At 37.0% G+C, this 19,867-nt stretch overlaps 2 protein-coding genes across 2 annotated transcripts in view; one reads left to right on the forward strand and one right to left on the reverse strand.

Annotated features, from left to right (window-relative positions):
* Window positions 1-3,239, reverse strand: part of LOC139693839 (uncharacterized) — a 57,793-nt gene extending 54,554 nt beyond the window's left edge. Inside the window, exon 1 of the mRNA XM_071592140.1 lies at window positions 2,824-3,239. Coding sequence (XP_071448241.1) covers window positions 2,824-2,875 — 52 coding nt within the window. The 5' untranslated portion in view covers window positions 2,876-3,239. The remainder of the gene's footprint in view (window positions 1-2,823) is intronic.
* Window positions 3,240-7,524: 4,285 nt separating this feature from the next.
* LOC139693924 (serendipity locus protein alpha-like) overlaps window positions 7,525-19,867 on the forward strand; it is a 29,777-nt gene continuing 17,434 nt past the window's right edge. Inside the window, exons 1-5 of the mRNA XM_071592260.1 lie at window positions 7,525-7,609; window positions 10,348-10,536; window positions 10,622-10,798; window positions 15,067-15,312; window positions 19,433-19,573. Coding sequence (XP_071448361.1) covers window positions 7,574-7,609; window positions 10,348-10,536; window positions 10,622-10,798; window positions 15,067-15,312; window positions 19,433-19,573 — 789 coding nt within the window. The 5' untranslated portion in view covers window positions 7,525-7,573. The remainder of the gene's footprint in view (window positions 7,610-10,347; window positions 10,537-10,621; window positions 10,799-15,066; window positions 15,313-19,432; window positions 19,574-19,867) is intronic.

Consider the following 19,867-nt stretch of genomic DNA (forward strand, 5'->3'; position numbering starts at 1 on the left):
ATTACATTATATTATATGATTCATCTGAGACAGAAAAGGAGTAATTATTTACCTTTTTACAGTTTGTCCATTGGGATCTGTGCACACCTTACAATCCCAATGAGCCCTTAGTTTTCCATGGGGCTGGACCACCTATTTGACCATACCTATTGCCTGAGGAGCGACTCAAACTCAACCTATGGCAGATGAATATGTTGTTTACTAGACTACCCCTAGCTGGCAAAAACTGTGAGCACTGAAATGGTGATTGCAAAAACACTATGAACATTCTTTGAAGACTTGCTAAAGCATAGGTGCGTTGAGAAATTCTCTCTTCTGCCCTAACTATCAAAAATTTAAAGATATTATCACTGAAAAGCCTTGATCATAAATTTTTTGTAGCTCTTTTGACCACAGGCACAGATAAAAGGAGCTGTGTTAAAAGAAATTAGCCCAAGTACCTATCCCAATGAAATGGGAAAGTTATTAATAGAATAAAAATATTATTGTAGATATCTTCTTTGTTTGATACTTTAATTGTTTGTCATTGAATTATTATTATTATTATTACTATATTAATTCAAAGGAATATTTTGTACAATTAATTTTACTTTTTTATTTTCACAATATAGTTTTACAAAAGAAGCACTAACAATTTTAGAAAGATTTACCCTGTCCAATCTGACAATTTAGTTCATATACTAAGCCATATGTCACCCACAGAGAATGTGTGCATTTGGTATTTTCATCCTGTTAGTTTCGATGATTTCATGCTTATGACTGTGTAAGAAGAGTTACCTTAAACTGATGTCTATCTGAAATTTTTGTTTTATAATGCAAAGAAATTGAGATAATTATCTAATCAATTGATTCCATATTATGGCATAGAAGAAATTAAATAATAAAGAGAATCCGGAGAACAATTTCACTCAAATGGCCTCCGCCCTACCAAGGACGACAGACAAGATTTCGCTGACGAGTGGGAAGGATTGAGACGAGGGGAAAGAAGGGCGGGAGGGGGAAGGGCCACCCTTAGTTAGAAACGCTAGTCGCAAAAAAGTAAGGTAAGCCGCCTTCGACAGGTCAAGAGGAATTCCCCAACTCGGGAAAGGCTGTCAAAGCGGAATCAGAGAAAATGCATCACAACCGTCTCGGATGCCTTCACCAACGCATGGCGGGGACAGGAGGAGTGAGTTATTACGAGCGATAAGACGCCGAGTTCTTACGCTTCCTCCTGAGAGCATTAGTTTGGCCGCAATGACATCGAACTGCAAAAAATCTCATTTCGCCTGCCTTTTACTTTGACGCATTCCTTTAACTTCCCCCTTTAACGCCTGCCTTTAGCTCTGTTTTACTCTTATGTCAGCTACGTACGGCCTCCAAGCATCCATTAACATGCGGCACCAAGGCTGTAGCCACCAATTGAAAGCTTCATGATGTTTAGCCACAACTTGTTCTAGAGACAAAAATACGAAGTTTTCCTCTCAATCCCATAAGAACTGCAACAGACAATATTTGAACTTGGGTCAAATATTGGGCAGTCGGACGGATATTAAGACAATTGCCTGAGAGTAGCTGAAACCAAGGATAACGCACTTGGCTAACATGTTCGTGACAACTAATACATGTAATGCAATCTAGAACGCTCGAAAATTGAAACCAATGCATTGCACGGATTTTATACAGACGTGCACATGCGTTGTCAAAACATTTTTACAGCCACTTCGACTGTTGTTTCAGCACTCGTGTATGACGGCTACAATCGGCTCAGCTTTAGCAAACTCCAGACTACCACTTGATGATCAAAAACCTAACCCCTCCACTTCCTCTTTGTCACATTCTTTAATTATCATTATTGAAGAGTAAGTAGCTTTCAGTGGTATTGAAATGGGAAATAACGAGCATGGCCAGGGCCGGCGCATTCTAATTGCCTTACTATCAGTGACGTGGAGAATGGGGCACCGCGGTCATAACTCTGTCACACTGCATGCACAACCTTGGTTCGTATTATTTCAATAAATTTCAGTACGCCGTCATTCTTAGCTTAGTCCTAGATCGAACAGAGGATGGATAATAGCAGCTAACTGGAATAGTCGACTGACGACATAACTATGCCTTCGCACACTTCCAGTTCGTAGACATTTTGAAGGAGAGAAAACGAACGCCTACCCAACCATTTCGTTAAAGGAATGCCGGTGTCTAATCAACACACGGAAATCATTGAGTGACGTCACACCGAGAACGCCAACTGACCCACAGGATTGAATTAAACCCCAACGAACGTCAAGTATTTCACGTTGAATTCCTGCAAGCCACAAGGTAAACATTTTTTAAAAATATGCTCGCTAGGCTCAGAACTAATAAGTACTAGAGAAAGGGAAAGCGGAATGGGAAAATTTCTGTGAGGCGTCTACATTGGTTGGGCCACATTTACCACACGTACTCGTAATCACGTATGTAGCTCAATATAATTCGGTACAGTGACGCGGGATTCGTCAAACGGGAGTGCGGGAAGACGTTAGATGTGAAGCAGTTTCACTTTAAGAAATGAGATCGGTAGTTAAGAGGTTGTCAAGCGAACGAATAACTACAGAAGAGTTCTCTTTTAACATCGAATATTGAAGTCGCCTCATATCGGCAGGTTACAAAGAAATTTCCAGGGCGACGAAACGTACTAGGTTTTCTTTGCACAATAAACATGACAGGGCAAGTTAACAAGCACCGGAGACATAATACATGATCGCACATCATCATTAAATATAAAGTTCGTATCCCAACAAACCCTGAAACACCAGCTTTTAGGAATGTGTATTTAAGGGGTTTTAAAAAGAAAAGCAAACTTACCAGACACCAAAATCACCAGCACAACCCACGACGACGGCCGTGGGGAAGCCATCGGAACCCAGTTGTCAACTTCTTTCACCACTCCCGTACTCTGCCCCTAAAATCTGCGGAATGATGCACCCTTGAAAGACAGCAGTCTCACCTGGCGGGGACAAGTGTGCCGCGGAATTCCACCAGGCGTGCGCATGCGCGTATTTTCTTGGAAGGGGAGCATATGGAACTTGAATGACACCTGATCATGAAGATATTTTTCCATTTACTTCTCTCATTCCTTTGCAATTGGCGAACTGTCGAAAGGCACCGCTTTAAAAGGCAAGTGTGCTAATTTGATGTGACCATTTTTTCTCTCTGCTACGTCTTTTGCATTTGCGTCATTGCGGAATATATGTTTCTGCATACGAAAATAATACAAACAGCCAATATACTGAACTTTTTAAATTTAGCGATAACATAGAACTTAAAGAGCGAAAGTATACGGAGGATAAATGATAGGGCTGGTGAATACACGACCTAGGAAAATTCGTCTGGTAATGAAAGAAAGTATTCATGCAGGAAATCCAGTCTATTTTAACTCCTCAGCGTTATTTTAAAACGCGTTTAACACGTCCTTTTTGATTAAATATTCTATCCACCGAGCAGAAAAATAAGCTAAGTAGAATATCGTGTCGGAATAAGAAATACAGTCGTGGCCATTTAGTTAGGCTCTTTGTCATAAAATGTGACGGGAGTTCAAAGTTTCTGGACAGTGTTCAGATAAGGTTTGTCGGCGACTTTTAGGCGATAAAGAGAAGCATGCATAATTCCCTACTAGAAGTCGTAAAGATACTATATTTCATGTTGTTCGGTTGCATGTCGAAAATTATTCTTTAACTTTTCAATAATATTTAGCGAGACTTCAAAGCCATTAAAGAATTGAATTCCACGGGCCAGCAAAACCATTATACTCAACCTAATATCTACATCACCACATACACTATGATGACCTGTACCAAGAAGAAAGGCACACTAGTAGAACATACACGAATTACCAGGGATTCGTTACGAGATATATTGGTATCCAATTCATCTACCTTCTTGTGTAATTCTTAATCAATATTATTCCTGGAGTTCCGCTTGAGTACAATTAAACATATGCGTATACGATGGCATACCTACGCGGAAACGAGGCAAAATGTTATTAAAGGGATTAAGGAGTGTGTCCAAGGCACATCCCAGAATTTTTTCATTTTTCTTCCCGATGACCTCTTAAAAATAGGAATAAATAAGAATAACATCGATATATTATTATATTTGAAAGGCTTAGACTAGATTTATATTTGAATTATGATTTAAATACATCCCATATGCCAATTGAGATTATGCTAGATATCCACAATTACTGTCGGACCGCAGCATTTAAATTTCAAAGCGAATGTGCGATCACGCAGAAAATCTTACCTTCAAAGGGAATACGGAAAGAATCAATGAGGCAAACCCTAGATCTGTCATTATTTATAATAACGTGTAGACTATGAATTATATTAAATTTCCTATTAGAAAAAATATTTTCCGTAAAATATTTTCGCAAAATGTCTCAAAACTGACTAGAATATTTGAGATTATTATAAGCATACTAGTTTATATTCTTCATACTTTATAATTCGCATAAAACAAAAATACTAGAATTGCTTCAATTTTTGATACTTTAAAAGGGCGCAAAAGTTCTCCATTCCGGAAGTGACGTCAGAGGCGGTTTGTAAACAAATGACTGTACGACATGTGACGTCTCGCAGTAGTAACGCTCGGCAAATTAGTTAACTTCTAATGGCAAATCAACCGATTTAACCACATAGATTATGCGTTGAGCAACTAAGAATTTGCACGCTTTCTTCTGCATTAACCTTGTCACCGTTGTTAGTCTGTTAACCCTAAATATTGTCCAAATTCTTTACTTAATCCCGCTTTTCATGGCGGATATCAGTAGTCTTCACCTTCTTAGATCATACATACGATTGCGGAACTGGTCACCTTTCATTTAATATCCCTATCCTTGTTATCGGATAGTTAGTGTAAACTCTTCATATTTATTACACGAAAGGCGAAGTTCCCGGACCATTTTCTGGAATAAAAATAACAAATCGCGTGGCAAATGAATTACATGCCCGAATTGATGAACTATGTGCTACCAATTTACATGATATAAGAATGATACAACGTAGCTTTAATGCTGAAAACTACATAGTGGACATTTCTCTCACAATCAAAGCTTTAAATTTACTACTATTAATTACAAAATCAATTACGCCCTCATTATTTCAAGTATTATCACCATTTTCCCTTCTTAGTCCCAACATTCCTTGAATTAACCGGTAATATGTAACTAAATATTTGACGCACGTAGGTGCTATATAAATGAAGACATTGAAAGCACAGCGCACATGTTATTGTATCAGTCATCATTACTTGAGTTGGTAGATTGTGCACGTGCGACAGCAATAGCAAAATCCAGATACGGGACCTTACCTGCTACCTCATAACCTTTGATACCGGGTATCTCGGGTTATCTACCGATTTTGTTGCAACTGATTTGTTTTTTCAAAACATCCACACTTGATGGCAGTTAATAAACATTATTTTCGCGAGACAATTCACAATTCCAAAAAGTGGGTATTAACAATTGATCTGTTATGTACCTTCTTAGTTTGTAATACTTTGTAGTTTAAATTAATGTCATTTGGCAATTTGTAAGGAATCTTTTTCACAGCATATGTATTCATAATAAGTAAAAATAATAATGTTGGAGAAATATTAAGTAAATATTATTGTAAATTAGCACATTGTTTTCAGAAAGTTTGTAATTATGTTACTTAGCCTGTGTCAAGACATTTCATATATGGCCATCTATAATACCTTTCAGATGTATCTGTTAACAAACCTGGAGATACGCATGTGATTGATGTTGAAATTGAAGTGGAGAATGGTAATGAGTATAGCAACCTGCCAGCCTATTCCCTACGAGCACAGGCTCTTGCCGGCCGTTTATTCATGTAGACATTACAAACTCGAATAAATATAATGCTACTTTGTTGAATCTATTCCTTTCTCTTCATACAGTTCAAGTTAATGTCAGTTATGAATAAGGCTACCGAGAAAATACTAGCAAACGCAAACATAGAGTAGCAAATGAAATCCCTTCCAGGATGGGAAGTAATAATGTAGCATTTTATGACAACTTACTTGTTAGGATTTAAAATTCATCAATTTAAAATGGCTAATGAGGAACGGCAGCTTAATTACACTCTGCATTTTCCCTTGGTCGAAGATGAAAAACATTCACATTATTCCTTTAAAAGTTGCCAAACATTAAAACAGCGATGATTACAGCTGCAAAATAATCACGTCTTCAATTGTAAACATACATCTCAGAAATATACCCGCGAGAGGGAAAGCGAGATGCTCACATTAAGTTATACAGCGTATAATCGACCAATACTCTAATACTTCCCCTATAACCGTTCTTTTCAACGCTACACTTTCCGCAAGAATAACGTCTATTGTTTTCGAAGTCGTGAGTAGTTGATATCAAGAAATCACGCTAGCGCTACCGTAGACCTACCCTCAAAATTTAAAATAATATATTTTCAAGGAATGAATTAATTAATATTTCGTGAATACATCTGTTGCTTTTAAAAGAAGAGTTTTTATTTTAATAATTTAATTTTCCATAATGGTATATTTTTTAAAATAATTCTAAATTTACAGCGACTATTGAAAACATTGTAAACGCGCGAATTTGGCGCTCGCGTTTAAAGCAACGGTTGTATTTCGAATGCATAAGTAAATATTTTCATCTGTAAGCTATTTTTGGACCGAAAACCTAGTGTTCTAGAATAAATTCGTTATATTTGAGATAAAAAATTCTTTAGAAAGAAGAATGGAAAATGCTAGTGGTCGTAACAATGCTAAAACACTAGTTGAAATCACAAAACCCCTGGCAGAACAGGTGAGAATATCTTTAGAAGCAATATACTCATTCCTAATAAGAAACTTGGCGAAGTAGAACCAATAGAGTCTATAACTTACGAATAACAATGCTTCGAATATCTTTGTTTGCCCATTTTGTGCCTATTCTTACGCTTATCGCTGCATAAAATAATCTGCCAATGTCGTAAATGTATGAGGAAAGCATGTCTTCTCAAAAAATAATCCTAAAGCCAATATTGTGGTAGTAAATATGTATAAATGAGAGGCTGTTTCGCCGTTTTGAGACGTGAAGGTGATTATATTCGGTGAACCGCACCAAAATCCGGATGCGTTGTTCATAGTAAATACGCACCGTTCGGATTCTGTTAAAGATTGGTGATACATACTTCAAAGGCTGCTTTTACCCTTTGCTCTCATAGTATATCTGACCTGTAGTACCTAACCTTAATTCATTACACACCGTCAGAGCATTAATCTTTACTCTCTATTTAATTGAACTAACCCTTCACTGTAAGTAGTATCCATTAATTATTTTTAAAAAATGCAAAAGTAATATATTAAATTATTAACCGATATCTATATAATTTGTTCAACAATTGGATCTGCTTTTCAGCTGGCTCACTTTGATGAGTTCATCATTGGAGTTGAGGACCGACATGTGATTGAAAAGTTGGCAGACCTTCCAGTGACTGATTACTGCGGTAACTTATTCCAAGATGAAGCACTAGATCACTCAGCTGGTTCAAAGAACTCTGCATTCGAAGCATTGGAGAATATTACTGCTGCAATGGACAGCTTATCTGAGTTGTTAAACAAGAAACGGGTACTATTTTGCTTAGATTATCGGTGGATGTATATCATTTTGTCAGAGTTCCTCATCAAATATTTGGTTTTCCCAAAGGATACATCCTGGAAAAATTTGACCTCCAAAACCATCAATAGGTAAACAAAATTTTGGAAAATGGTATCCCCAAAAAAAATGGAAAAGCTAATATTTGGGAAGGAAAATCTGAAGGAAAGCTATTAAGTTTTAAATTTAGAAATGGCATAACTCTCATTTACACTCAGTATACACATTTACACCCAGCTCCAATGTCATTCTGGAGATGCTAACGTTAACATTTTGTGTTCAAGTAGGACCTTCAGGTAATTGCTCAAAATATAAGCATCTTTTTGAAATACCATAACTTGTAGGCTGGTGTTATATATTTTTTATCAATAATTTGGTTATCAACATAGTGCATATTATTTTCTCTTTTCTAATATATGTGTACAAGCTAATTACTTTAGTTTTTATGCATATACCAAATTAATAATGGAGTTTTTAAATACCAAAGAATTTTTTAGAAATTTTGGGATTAAAATAAGCCATGTCAATGAAATATACATAATTTCTGATAAAGTATGTCTAAAAAATAGAAAAACTTTTACAAAGGTAGGAAGAGGATTAATGAATAAGCTTCAGGTGCAATTACAAACAAACTAAGGAAATTATCTGATATCCCACAGTTTTAATGTGAATTACACCATTATATGGTAAGCAGAATATGTCATTACGCTAATGAATTCATGTATTTGTAATTAATGTATTTTCTTAATTGATCGGACTCCTTATGTAGTGTGTGCATGCGTGAAGTTTTCATATGATCTTTTCGATGTGTGCAAAATGCATGTTCTGTATCCTGTACAATTTTTGGTGATTTATTTTGAGAATTTTATGGGAGCAAATGACAATCACCAGGTTAATTGCAGGTTTAATAGACATGGAAATAGAAGATCCACAATCACTTAGCTTCGAGATAATTCCTAAGTAAATTGTGTTCATTATTTCCTCAAAAATAAAACAGGAAACCTTTGTTAGATATGGCCAATTTTTTCATGATCTACGTCTTCAGATATGTCATCACAATTTGAATGTCACAGCTGAACACTGGCTGTAATTCTATTATATTTTATAATTTCGAATAAAAAATTCAATTGCATGATGCTTTTAGTGGAGACCATAGTGGAAAAATCACTAAGGTTTCTCAATTATGATTATATCTAATCCCTTTCTGAGATATATCTAACCCCTTTCAAAATAGTAATGAATCACCCCTGATCTGAATGAATAAATTTCTAGCAACATTTTTGTGCAGATTCACTCTTATACCTTAGTTTTAGTTGTGTATGATGTTTGGTTGAGGAACTTGCTCACTTATCTTTAGCCATCGTTTGTAGGCACCTCTTCGGATTTGCCTCTTCCAAAGTTTAAAGTAAATAACACTTCAATAATTATGCCAACTTGCAAAAAGAATATTCTTTAAGCAACCCTGATAATAATTAAAAACATCTTGGTTTACAACTGGAAAATGAAAGCTAGATGTTCCTTGTTTAATTTTCTTTTATCATGCCTGTTGCAAAAAAAATGTGTCTAAGTATTAGTATTATAATATGTAGGTTGATCTGGTGAACAAATTTTCGAATTCAACTACATTATTGCATTGATCGTTTAAAAATCAATGTATTTTAATTTTCTTTCTCCAAGCTGAAAGTATTTATCTATATTTGGTTCACCACCTCCATTGGGCAGGTACTGTCAAAACTGGTGCCAGGCATCATAGTGAAATCCCCATCTAATCAGTTTGTCATGAATGATCATTTTGCCAGTGTTTTCCAAAATGAGGGAAACATTCATTCGCAAGTGTTTAACTTAATAATAATTATACGTAAGTGTTCTGCTGGTCAAGTACATGACGTAGAACATGGTCAGTATAGTGAGGAAAAGGAATAAAATAATAATAATTCACAAGAAAGATTACTACGCAGTACAAAGTGTATCACACAAGAGAAAATATCATTCTAATTACAATTTGTCACCCAAGAATTTCTCTATGCTGTAGTAAGACTTGAGGAGTAATAACTTCTTTGTTCAATTTTCAAAGCAGTCACAGTTGACTTTTTTTATGGTTATTGGCAGTTAATTATAAATAAGTGATGCTGCGTGATTTGGGCCTTTTTTTTAGAAATATTGAATGGTTGATTTTTCCGGTGCGCATTCACCCTTCCACATGTCAAGTGATCATGCACGGTGGAATTTGGTAAAAAGAAACATTGATTCTTTTTTACAATTAAAGAGCAATGTAAGATGTATATGCAAGGCAGAGTCATCAATTTCAGGTCCTTAAATAGTGGCTTTCCTGGGGTCCAGATTGGAGCATTCACAATTGCTTGAACAGACCATTTTTTTGCATCAATAATGCCTTCATTGATGCACTCGACTTCCCCCAGAAGACAATTCGGTAGGACAGGTAGGAATGAATTTTGGCATTGTATACAAGTTTCAAGGTCTCAAGTGAAGTAGTTAGGGAAATTTTCCTGATCATGTAAGTCAAAATGGCAATTTTATTAATTATTTCACAAACACGAGAATATCAGTCAAGATTTTCACTCTGAGATAATCCCAAAAATTTTGTGGATCCCGCTTGGTGAATAAATTAATGAGAATCTATTCTAAGAGGAAGACTTATATTAGGTGGATTGCGGAGGATGGTCATGTATGTAAAATTTTTACTTACATAGGCAGCATCAATGGATGCATCTGAAATTAAAAATTGTGTGGTGTCCTTGCTGTTTGCTCTATGTGATGCACTCACAATATCAGAGGACTTAAACAAGAAGAATGCTGATTCCTTGTTCACCAAATGCCTCAAGTGCCTGACGAGTTTGGAAGATGCAGCTTTGAATCATGAAGCCATTTGTGAGTTCAAGGTACAGGCATGTGTGCTCACTTACCTGTTCTTTTTGCACCACACTATGTTCTCTATGATGCAACTCCTTTCTTTTATGCTTTCAGGGATTCCTGAGCAACCTTATCAACTGTTTTTCAATCATAAAGACTAAGATTCCCAGTTTAAAAGATGGCAGCAGAAAGAATGCAGTGCAGCTGTATATCCTTCAATTGAAGAAGTGCCTCCCGCTTCTACTGAAAATTCTGAAAGCAAAGAGGTCAAGCAAAGATCAGCCGATGAATGTAAGTGATGAAAATGCAATGGCTCATTAGGTCATCATAGTAAAATTGTACTGCAACTATAGAGAACCATCCAATAATTTGGTTTGATAGGTTAGGGTAGGACCCACATTGTATTAAACCCTATGGTAAAAGGAATTCACGTATCATATTATGGAGATCCCTTGTGGAAGTGTCTCCTACATTTTCTAAGAAGTTGTGGTTTTCAGAAAATTGCACAAAATGGGTTTTTCTGGAAGTTTCCAAGGGCATCACCCATATTCGAATCAGGTTAATCCCTTAAGCCAATAGATGAATGCTCTGCCTACCACTTTCTCAAACTTATAGGTACCTATAGTGCACTATAAAGGATGACAACACTGACTACCTATAACATGTTGCATAAAATTAATCTATGGATCAAAGTATGCTGGCTATTGTAGCTGATGAGTCCTCAGCCACAGTAACAATGGGGTGTGTAATTTGCTGAATGAGAACATGCTGAAAACTAATTGGCAAATGATTTTGTGAAGAAATAGTTTTTCACCCTGAATCCATCAAGTTTCATTTTTTTGAGAGTAAATATTCCCAGGTCCCATTGGCTCATTCAGTAGTGCCACTCTATTGGGGGATATACCGGGTGTTTTCCAAAAGTAATGCCATTATTCTAATGTAATTCATGGAACAGATTTGCACAAACACTTAAAATTCTTCAAAGCACTGTCCTTGGGCCTCTACACATGTTTTCCTGCGATTCTACCTTGACTGATATGTGCCCTGGAAGGCATCTTCAGGGACCTCTCACAAGGTCTTCGTCATGGCTGATTGGATCTCTTCTATAGACAGAAAATGGGTTCCTTTCAGGGCTGCCTTAATCCAAGGGAACAAAAAGAAGTCTGCAGGGATGACGTCAGGATTAAAAGGGGGGTGGGGCAGTGTTGGCAGCTGGTGTTTGGTCAGGAACTCATGGACTTGTAGTGCATTGTGGCAAGGCGCGTTGTTGTGATGGAGTTGCCAGGTTGTCTTTTCTCATCCTAACAACCCTTTTTTGGAGTCTTTCCAGCGCATCCACTTAGTGGGCAGAGTTAATCTTGAGGAACAAACTTCTTATGGACCACTCCTTTACTGTCGAAAAAGACAATGAGGATTGTTCTCACTTTTTACTGCTCATTATTTCCTTCATTCTTGCCTTTTTGGGCTTGGGGGACTGTTTGGTGTGTCACTCAGAGCTTTGGCATTATTTTTCTGGGTCGTATTAAACCCAGGTTTCATCCCCAGTGACGATGTTATCCTAATAATCAGGTTCATTTTCAATACGTTGCAAAAGTTCACTTGGAATTTCCACTTGGTTGATCTTTTGTGACCCAGCTGGCATACAGAAGTTTACAATAACTGATGTCCTGCCGCTTCCACAGCTTTGAGAGCACTGAAACCGGTTTCACGGCAAAGCTCAGCGTCCCTCCGACCTACTCCAAGTGGTTTGATCCCACTCTGACCAATAGGAGTGGAGCAGGAAATTTAATTGCATTACTTTTGGATAGCACCCTGTATATTTGCCCATTTGTTCAATCAGGTGCAGCACCAGGGTACCAATAGGCTTAGTGTTAATTGTCATGCAGCTTTGCAAAGTGCATAAGGCTCCATTGCTTCTCTTTGGTGTTATGCATTTGTCTGTTACAGACCACCCATAATATTCACTATGATCCCTGCTCACTTGAAAGTGCAATCAGGATAATATTTTATCTCAGAAAGTGTAACAAGAATGTAATATAAATGAAGGAAGAAGTGTGTAATAAGAATCTGGTTTTTTACTCATATTATAAAATGTGGAAAGCTTACGAGCAATAATTTGATGTGCAAAATTGCTGTTTTTTTAGTAAGAACTTGGCCTGTTTTAAATAGAAATGCACATTTGACAATTTTCATGATGAGTCTTCTTCTTGAGTGGATTCATTATGCATGTATAAGGAATGTTATAGGCCTGCAATCTCAAAAAAATTTCACTCCCAGTATATGTGTACATATGATGCTAAGACTGGGCCTTAATGATATATGTATATTTAGTGGAGAATGAGTGTGAAAGCTAAGTACATTAAGTCTATCCAGTCACATGTTCAAAACAACTTCTTAATTCAGTTCCATTTCTGTACATGCAACATGGTACTACTTCTGTCACGTATGTACCATATTCTGTAGAAGTAAATTAATAGCCAAACCTAAATAGTGTAAGATGAAGAAGAAATTGTTGGCCATGTCTGAAGCTTCTACAATAAAAATTATTCACCCCTGAATGTTTCAAGTTTGATGTTAGAAATTTTCAAAGTCCATTTAGACATTCCATTGGGAATATAATTGATAATAACAATGATAATTAGTAGCGATAATTAATAATATTGCGTTGATAAACTAAAGACGTAATGGCATGGATTATGTACACACCTCAGCATGGTAAGGGTTCCAGTTCCTTTCCATGTCCTTGGTTTCCCAGGAAGATCTGGTATCTGAAAAATCACACCGCTTGAGGGAAGCTGTATGATTTTACAGACTTCCCAAGGGAAGCCCAGAGGCCACCCTTAGAGTCTAACCCTGGCCTTCTTGTCAGTAGTTCACTAGCCTACCCGCTGGAATAACATTTTCCCTTCATATGGATTAAGAATTAGGAAAACATTGATTTAGTTACATCATTTGCCCTAAGTATGCAGGCATCTGAGAAAAAAATTCAAAAAAGTTTAATGCAATAGAAAAGAATAGTTGCCAGTATTGTCACTAAGCCACTCTAGAAAATCTCTTGTAACAGCTCTGAAATGTGATGTGAATAGCACAGTTTTCTACATGCTAGACTGAACTAATAATGCTATCTAAAGTGCAAAATCGCAGTGAAGATGTTATAAAAGAAAGAAAGCTCAAGCAGTTTAACGCTAGAAGAATATAATTTTGTCCTGAATTCTGTTGAGGAAAAACTTATATATTATATATAATTTGATAATAATATTATTATGCACAATAAAGGATAGTGTTATTCACCAGTTGTGAAGAAAATGTTTCCATAGCTCTCCTACATCATTGGTGTATAACGTCATAATGGCCAAACAAGTTTTCCCTGAAATGCAGGATATTCACAGGCTGTAAAAATCATTCACCTTGAATGGGACTCAAACCCAGATCCTTCAGCTTCTTTGTCAAGTGCTTTAAACAATAATAGGTAGCTATTATTAGGTATAATATGCTACCTTGGTTGCTTAATGAGTGAAATCTCTTTGCCAAAAATGGAGGAATATAGGTTTGAATCCTGGTCAAAACAAACAATTTTTACAGTCTGTGGAAAAGCTTAACAGCCTGCATTTTGATACACATTAGCAGATGATGCCATTAAACTGACTGTTGCAGCATCTCCCACAGTTCTCTGAAGTTTTCTCTGCTTACTTTTTATATATTTATGGGTATAACAACTCATTATCCAATAATAAGTTTATAATAATATGAATACCTAATTAAAGCATAGCTGGTGAAAAATATTGGGTACCATCAAGCTGGGGATTGGGATGGTGTGGTGGCTAACATACAGGCTTCCCACCCTGAGGGCCCGAGCTCAAATCCCAGAGGCGACATATTTTTCAGTGGTATCTCGGACCCTACTTAAGGTGCTTTGTGGAGAGCACTTTGAGTGAGCACGGCATCCGTCGGAAGGGACGTTAAACTGTGGACCCCTTGGCACCTTTTGAAAAGAGTAGGCTAATGCCAATGCCGTGTTTCTCTCCACCCTTCCTTTCCCATCCATCCATAATGGTGCAAATGACCTTAGCTGTCAGTTGCCTTCCCTAAAAACCGTTACTACTACCATCAAAGCTGGGTAGCTGAGCCTGATAATGCAGAGGACATACTTTCTATTTCCACCCAAGGTTCTATCTCTGTAAGTCACTGGCAGCCAGCCATTAGTGGCTTTTGTATTATGACTTACTACAGTGTTACAGTTTTCAGTGTTTTAAATGATACTCTCATGGATTGTGAATTTCTTTGGGGAAGTCATATATATTCTCTTGATTTATTCATTCAGCATCCTCTTCCTCTTAAATCCAGGAGATTAGTCAAATTGATAGTATTATGTGTTGTATTTAAAAGTTTTCATTGATTTACTTTCGAATAAGAATCTATTTCTGGCATTTTTTTAGTTTTGGTTTTTGCTCTCAACAGTGTTTTCCTTTGATGTGAAATCTCCTTGCCTTTCTCCACTGCACCTCTTGGTCACGTCCAAACATCACATCCCAAGTAACTGGCCCCCTTTTTCTCTTCAGCGCTGCAGTGAGTCTGAGCACTATGTCCTGCAGAGAGTGAACCGCTGCTTGTCCGAGTTGAGGGACAACTTGCAGAGTGAGGGTGATGGCGTAGAGGGCAGTGCCACCAGGGGCCACCACCGTGAGCTGGTTGAGACAGCCTGTGGACAGTTTGTGATCCTGGTGGATGAAGCACTCAGCCTGCTGGCCATTCCGATGCATGAGACAGTCAGCGAAAAGACGCAGGCCACAACAGAGATTGCTCAGGTATGGGCTGTGTTCCCTCTCTTCCCTCTCAAGGCTCCTTTGCCCTTCCATCTTGGTGCAACCAGCTTCATCCGTTTGGAGTTGTGCATTGGAAGGAGTGCTGCTTACGATCTTAGAAATTGGAAAACGAAATCAATCATTGAGCCAGAATCAGAGGAGTAGCCATTTGAATGATGCACCAAGTACATAGAATGCTGCAGCCTCATTTTTACCAATTGCGACTTGAGTTAAGCAGAGACCAGGTATATTTATTTACAGAAAATCTTGGACTTACAGACTTCATGCATTCTAGGTGGCAGCTCATAAGTTTAAATTCATTCCTAAATTTGAAATAATGTGCATTCCTGTATTCCAACATATCCTTTTACATTACTCAACATTTTTTGTAAGGAAAAAATGACTTGTTGCTTGCAGTCTGGTCATAACCCATCACAAAGTTTGGCAAAATATCTCAGAACCATGCCATAGGGAACAATGCATATACTAAGAGGAAAAGTCGAAATGGCTAATGCCTGAAAATAGTTTATGAGAATCTTGATTACCTTGCTGAGATATATACATACGTGGGTTGTGGTAGTCCAGGGGGTAGAGCGTTGGACTGTTGACCGGAGGGGCCTGGGTTCGATTCCCAGGCAGGGCACTGTGGGCACCTTCAGCTCCACCCAAGCTATGTGATTTTTTGGGTACCAGATCTTCCTGGGAAACCATAACCGGCAAAGGGAAGGGAACTGGTCCCCCTACCCTGATGTGTGAATTTCACACGCCGTCAGGCTCAGTACTGGGTGAACTCTACCATCACCTACCTTTGGGTTAATTACTGTGGTTATGGTTTTTTTTATATATACATGCGTTCCTTAATTTGATGATAATCACTCTCTTTACCTATAAATTGGTAGGGAAAAGTGTGAGGGACTATATTTGCAGTAAAAAATATTTTACACGAGCAATAAGCGTAGGTAAACCTAAGGTTCTAGTTTGCTTTCATTAATTTATGGATAATTTAATGGAACATCAGCCATTATAATTCAGTATGTTAATACCATCTGTTGACAACTTACATATGAACAGTCAATATCAGGTATTTCCCGTACATGATGATAGATGGCAGCTCCATCGCGCACAAATGACATATAGGGGGTGTGGCAGCCATTTAAAACTTTGAAATTATTATATACTTTTCTAGCCGGTTGCTGCACCCTCGCCATTTTCAGAGTGAGCCTTGCAACCTCTCGTATTTACCAGAAGAAATGTATTTAATTGAATTCAAAGTATAAAAACTATGAAGAAAACTAATTACGAAACACTGATATTCTTATACGTTCTCACTTACTGTGTCTGTGTATGGACACTGGAATACATATTTATTTTATAATTTATTTGCAAAAGACATTTAGTACACTACATTCACTGAATAAATACTCTTAGTATTTTTTCACACAAAAACTTTATGATCCTACTGCTTGTTTCAACCCATAGGGGACATCTATTACACAATACTAAAGTGTTAATCCTAATATTCTCTGTTATATTCGTCAAATGCATTAGACAAAGTAGAACTCACTGATAAAAATTTAACAGAGGTAGTACAATCAGAAAGATGTAACGTACTATCAATTAAATGGATTGAAGGATCCATATTAACTTCTTCCAAAAGTTACAGTTACTACACACGCAGAGGAAAAAAGTAACACAGTAAAACTCATTTCCCAGTATCTTTTAAACAAATTTAGGTAAACAAAAATTGTGAGGAAAACCATAGAAAAATAAGTGAAAAAGAACAATTCTTCATGTGTATAAATTCTTAGCTGGAGGAGTTTTTCAGTTTTGCCACCTGGTTCCTTCTCTTGCACCATCCACTTAAATATGTAATATAACCAAATGAGAGAGTCTAATCACTCATTTCAAGGCACTTTATCTTCAAGTAATATTTAAACAAAAGAGTTTCTGTTTCTTGCAAAGCGAGAAACGTTCAACATCGAAACTAGATTATTTTTCACTTTGTCAAGATTACCAAGAGAATCTGTTTTTATCATTTGGCCTATGCACTCCCTGAAAAAGAAAAGGACATCAAAATTGCAAGCAGTTAAAAGGTTTTAAATGAAGGAAGGATTCAAGGAAGAAATAACACAAGTTTTGCCAAAGGTATTGACTGGAATTCAATGACTTGAAGAATAGCTCCCGGAATACAAGTCTGTACTAGGATTATCTATACAGAAATAAAAATAACAACCTGAGTAATTAAGATATTGATTACTCATCTTGTAATTGAACTATTGAATCCTAAAAATTAGGCTGGAGTTGCCAAAGCCTGGTTCACACTAACCAATCAATTCCTTATTCTCTTTCTATCTGAGGCCACCTCATCTGCAGCAACCCTGATTCCCTGAATAACTTCCCACCAGGGCTTCATGCCTCTCTTATCTGATGTTGCTATCTGGACTTCCTCATGCACAAAAAATCCTAAAACATACATAAGTCCCAAAAATATCCCATAGTAAGAGAAGCAACACTTAATTTGCAAAACCTACTTCCGTGATGGGCAGTCCCAAAAGATTATTCTTAGAGATCTTGTCCCCTCCTCTATGACAACTAAACCATCACCAATCTACTCTCCAAATGCCACTCTGTTACATTAAAACATCCCATCCAGCAAACATTTCAAATCATCTTAAAACCATAGATCCCTTTCTAAATCCACTCCAATTCCCAAACTCCATGCAATCATGCATGCATCATGAAAACCCGCTCCATCCTTGTCACTAATTCCCTTCTGCGACAGCACTTACTCAAATATCTCCTGTCCCTTCCCTCAACAACCAATCACCCATAATGTATGCCCCTCTTTTTATCCTTACTCTTCTTTCCACCCTCATTCCCAATATTCCCTCTTCTTCTTGTCAGTTACTCCTTGCACTCCAATGAAGGTGGCTGGGACCACCTTCATTGGAGTACAAGGAGTACAAAAACTTTATAGTCCTAAGTGAATGTTTCTTTTATCACCTCTTTTCATTATATTTTCCACTAACAAGTTTCTGTATATGTGTGTGTGCACTCAACTACTGCACTATCTATTGACTATGTAAGTGCTTATGAATGTTGCCAGAGTATGACTTTTTTCCCGAAAGAGCAAAATAAAGTAGAAACATTTTTATTTTGCATTGAGATAATATTTTGTCACTCCATGCATGTATTTTATGCATGAACAACTTCTTTGAAACATATTATGTTTTATTGCTATTCATATAGGTATCTCCTTGGCTTATTGATGTTGCTAAGTTTTTTGGTGGAAATTAAAGTTTTAAAAGTATTTTATTTCAGGGCATTTCTCCCATAAATTTCCCACTCATGGATTCATTCACGTATTTCACATCCTCAGTTTTCAAAATATAATATATGAAAATGTACTAAATTTGCAGTTATAATTTATTTAAAAGTAACTTTATTCATTGTGACACTAAGCGATTCCGGATAATTTGTGAGGTAAGAAGTGTTTCCAAAGATAAATTGCCTATTCGGTTGTTCTTTTTGAGTAAGATCATTAGATTTTACTGTTTAATTGATTTCTGCAAAAATTATTCCATGAAGAAAGTGGCTGTGAATTTATGTTTTCTTTTTTATTGACAAAACTGGCAACCTCTCCAGAATGTTTGTTCCATCCCCATGGGGGAGTGTGGTGACAAGCTAAGAAACGGGCTGTTGGGATCCCAGGGGTGCACAGGCCACATTGGGCACCCAGAGAGCAAATTACATAAAAATTGGACGTAAATGAGTTATGAAATAATTACAGCGAAGTTATTTTTTAATTTAATTTTATTCCAATTTAGGGGAAAGATAAAAATCATTTGCATAGAGGAAGACTATCACAAATGTTGGGAGAGGTCATCATGTGCTGACTACACCAGAATTTTTTATTTAGGGACTGCTTTGTTGATAAAATATGCAATTCTTTTCTCATATAGATATTTGCCTGTGCATTTTTATTTATTTTTACATGGTTCGATTGCTGAGATAGATTCACGGTCTTCTTGATTTGCTTTCAATGGCACATTTTGCAAAGTCCATGCATCTCTTATTATGACAGTTCCTCAGTTGTTTATACCAAATTATTCCACTGTTGCAGGAAAACCAAAAGTTCAGGGATTGCGAGCTTTGTGATGTGCTGAGTCCTAAGGTTGAGAAAATATTGTGCCTCTCCATGTCGGTGTCTCATGTGGCGGTTTCCACAAAAGATGCAGAAGCCATTGTGTCCAGTGGCCAGCAGGTGAATTGACCTTGACCTGAGTTCTCCCTAAGTAACTCCTGTAGAATTCATCCAATTTTTTTTCTAGCATGCACATTCCAGTTCCCTTACAAAAACAAATAAGTCCATTAAATCCCTAGCATTCTCGATTTGGCAACCTGTGCTGTTACGTTTCAAGCATTTGAATGCTAGATAATTTGAAATTTAGGTTCACTCATAATCAAAATTAAGTAAGCTGCATATTATGCTAGATGGTGTGTGGTGTGATTTCATGTATTGTCTATGTGAAATTTTGAATTGGTGTAAATGAAGCAA

Source organism: Hetaerina americana, unplaced genomic scaffold (genome assembly GCF_022747635.1).
Source record: "Hetaerina americana unplaced genomic scaffold, ioHetAmer1.1.p SCAF_5, whole genome shotgun sequence".
In the NCBI taxonomy this organism is placed as follows: domain Eukaryota; kingdom Metazoa; phylum Arthropoda; class Insecta; order Odonata; family Calopterygidae; genus Hetaerina; species Hetaerina americana.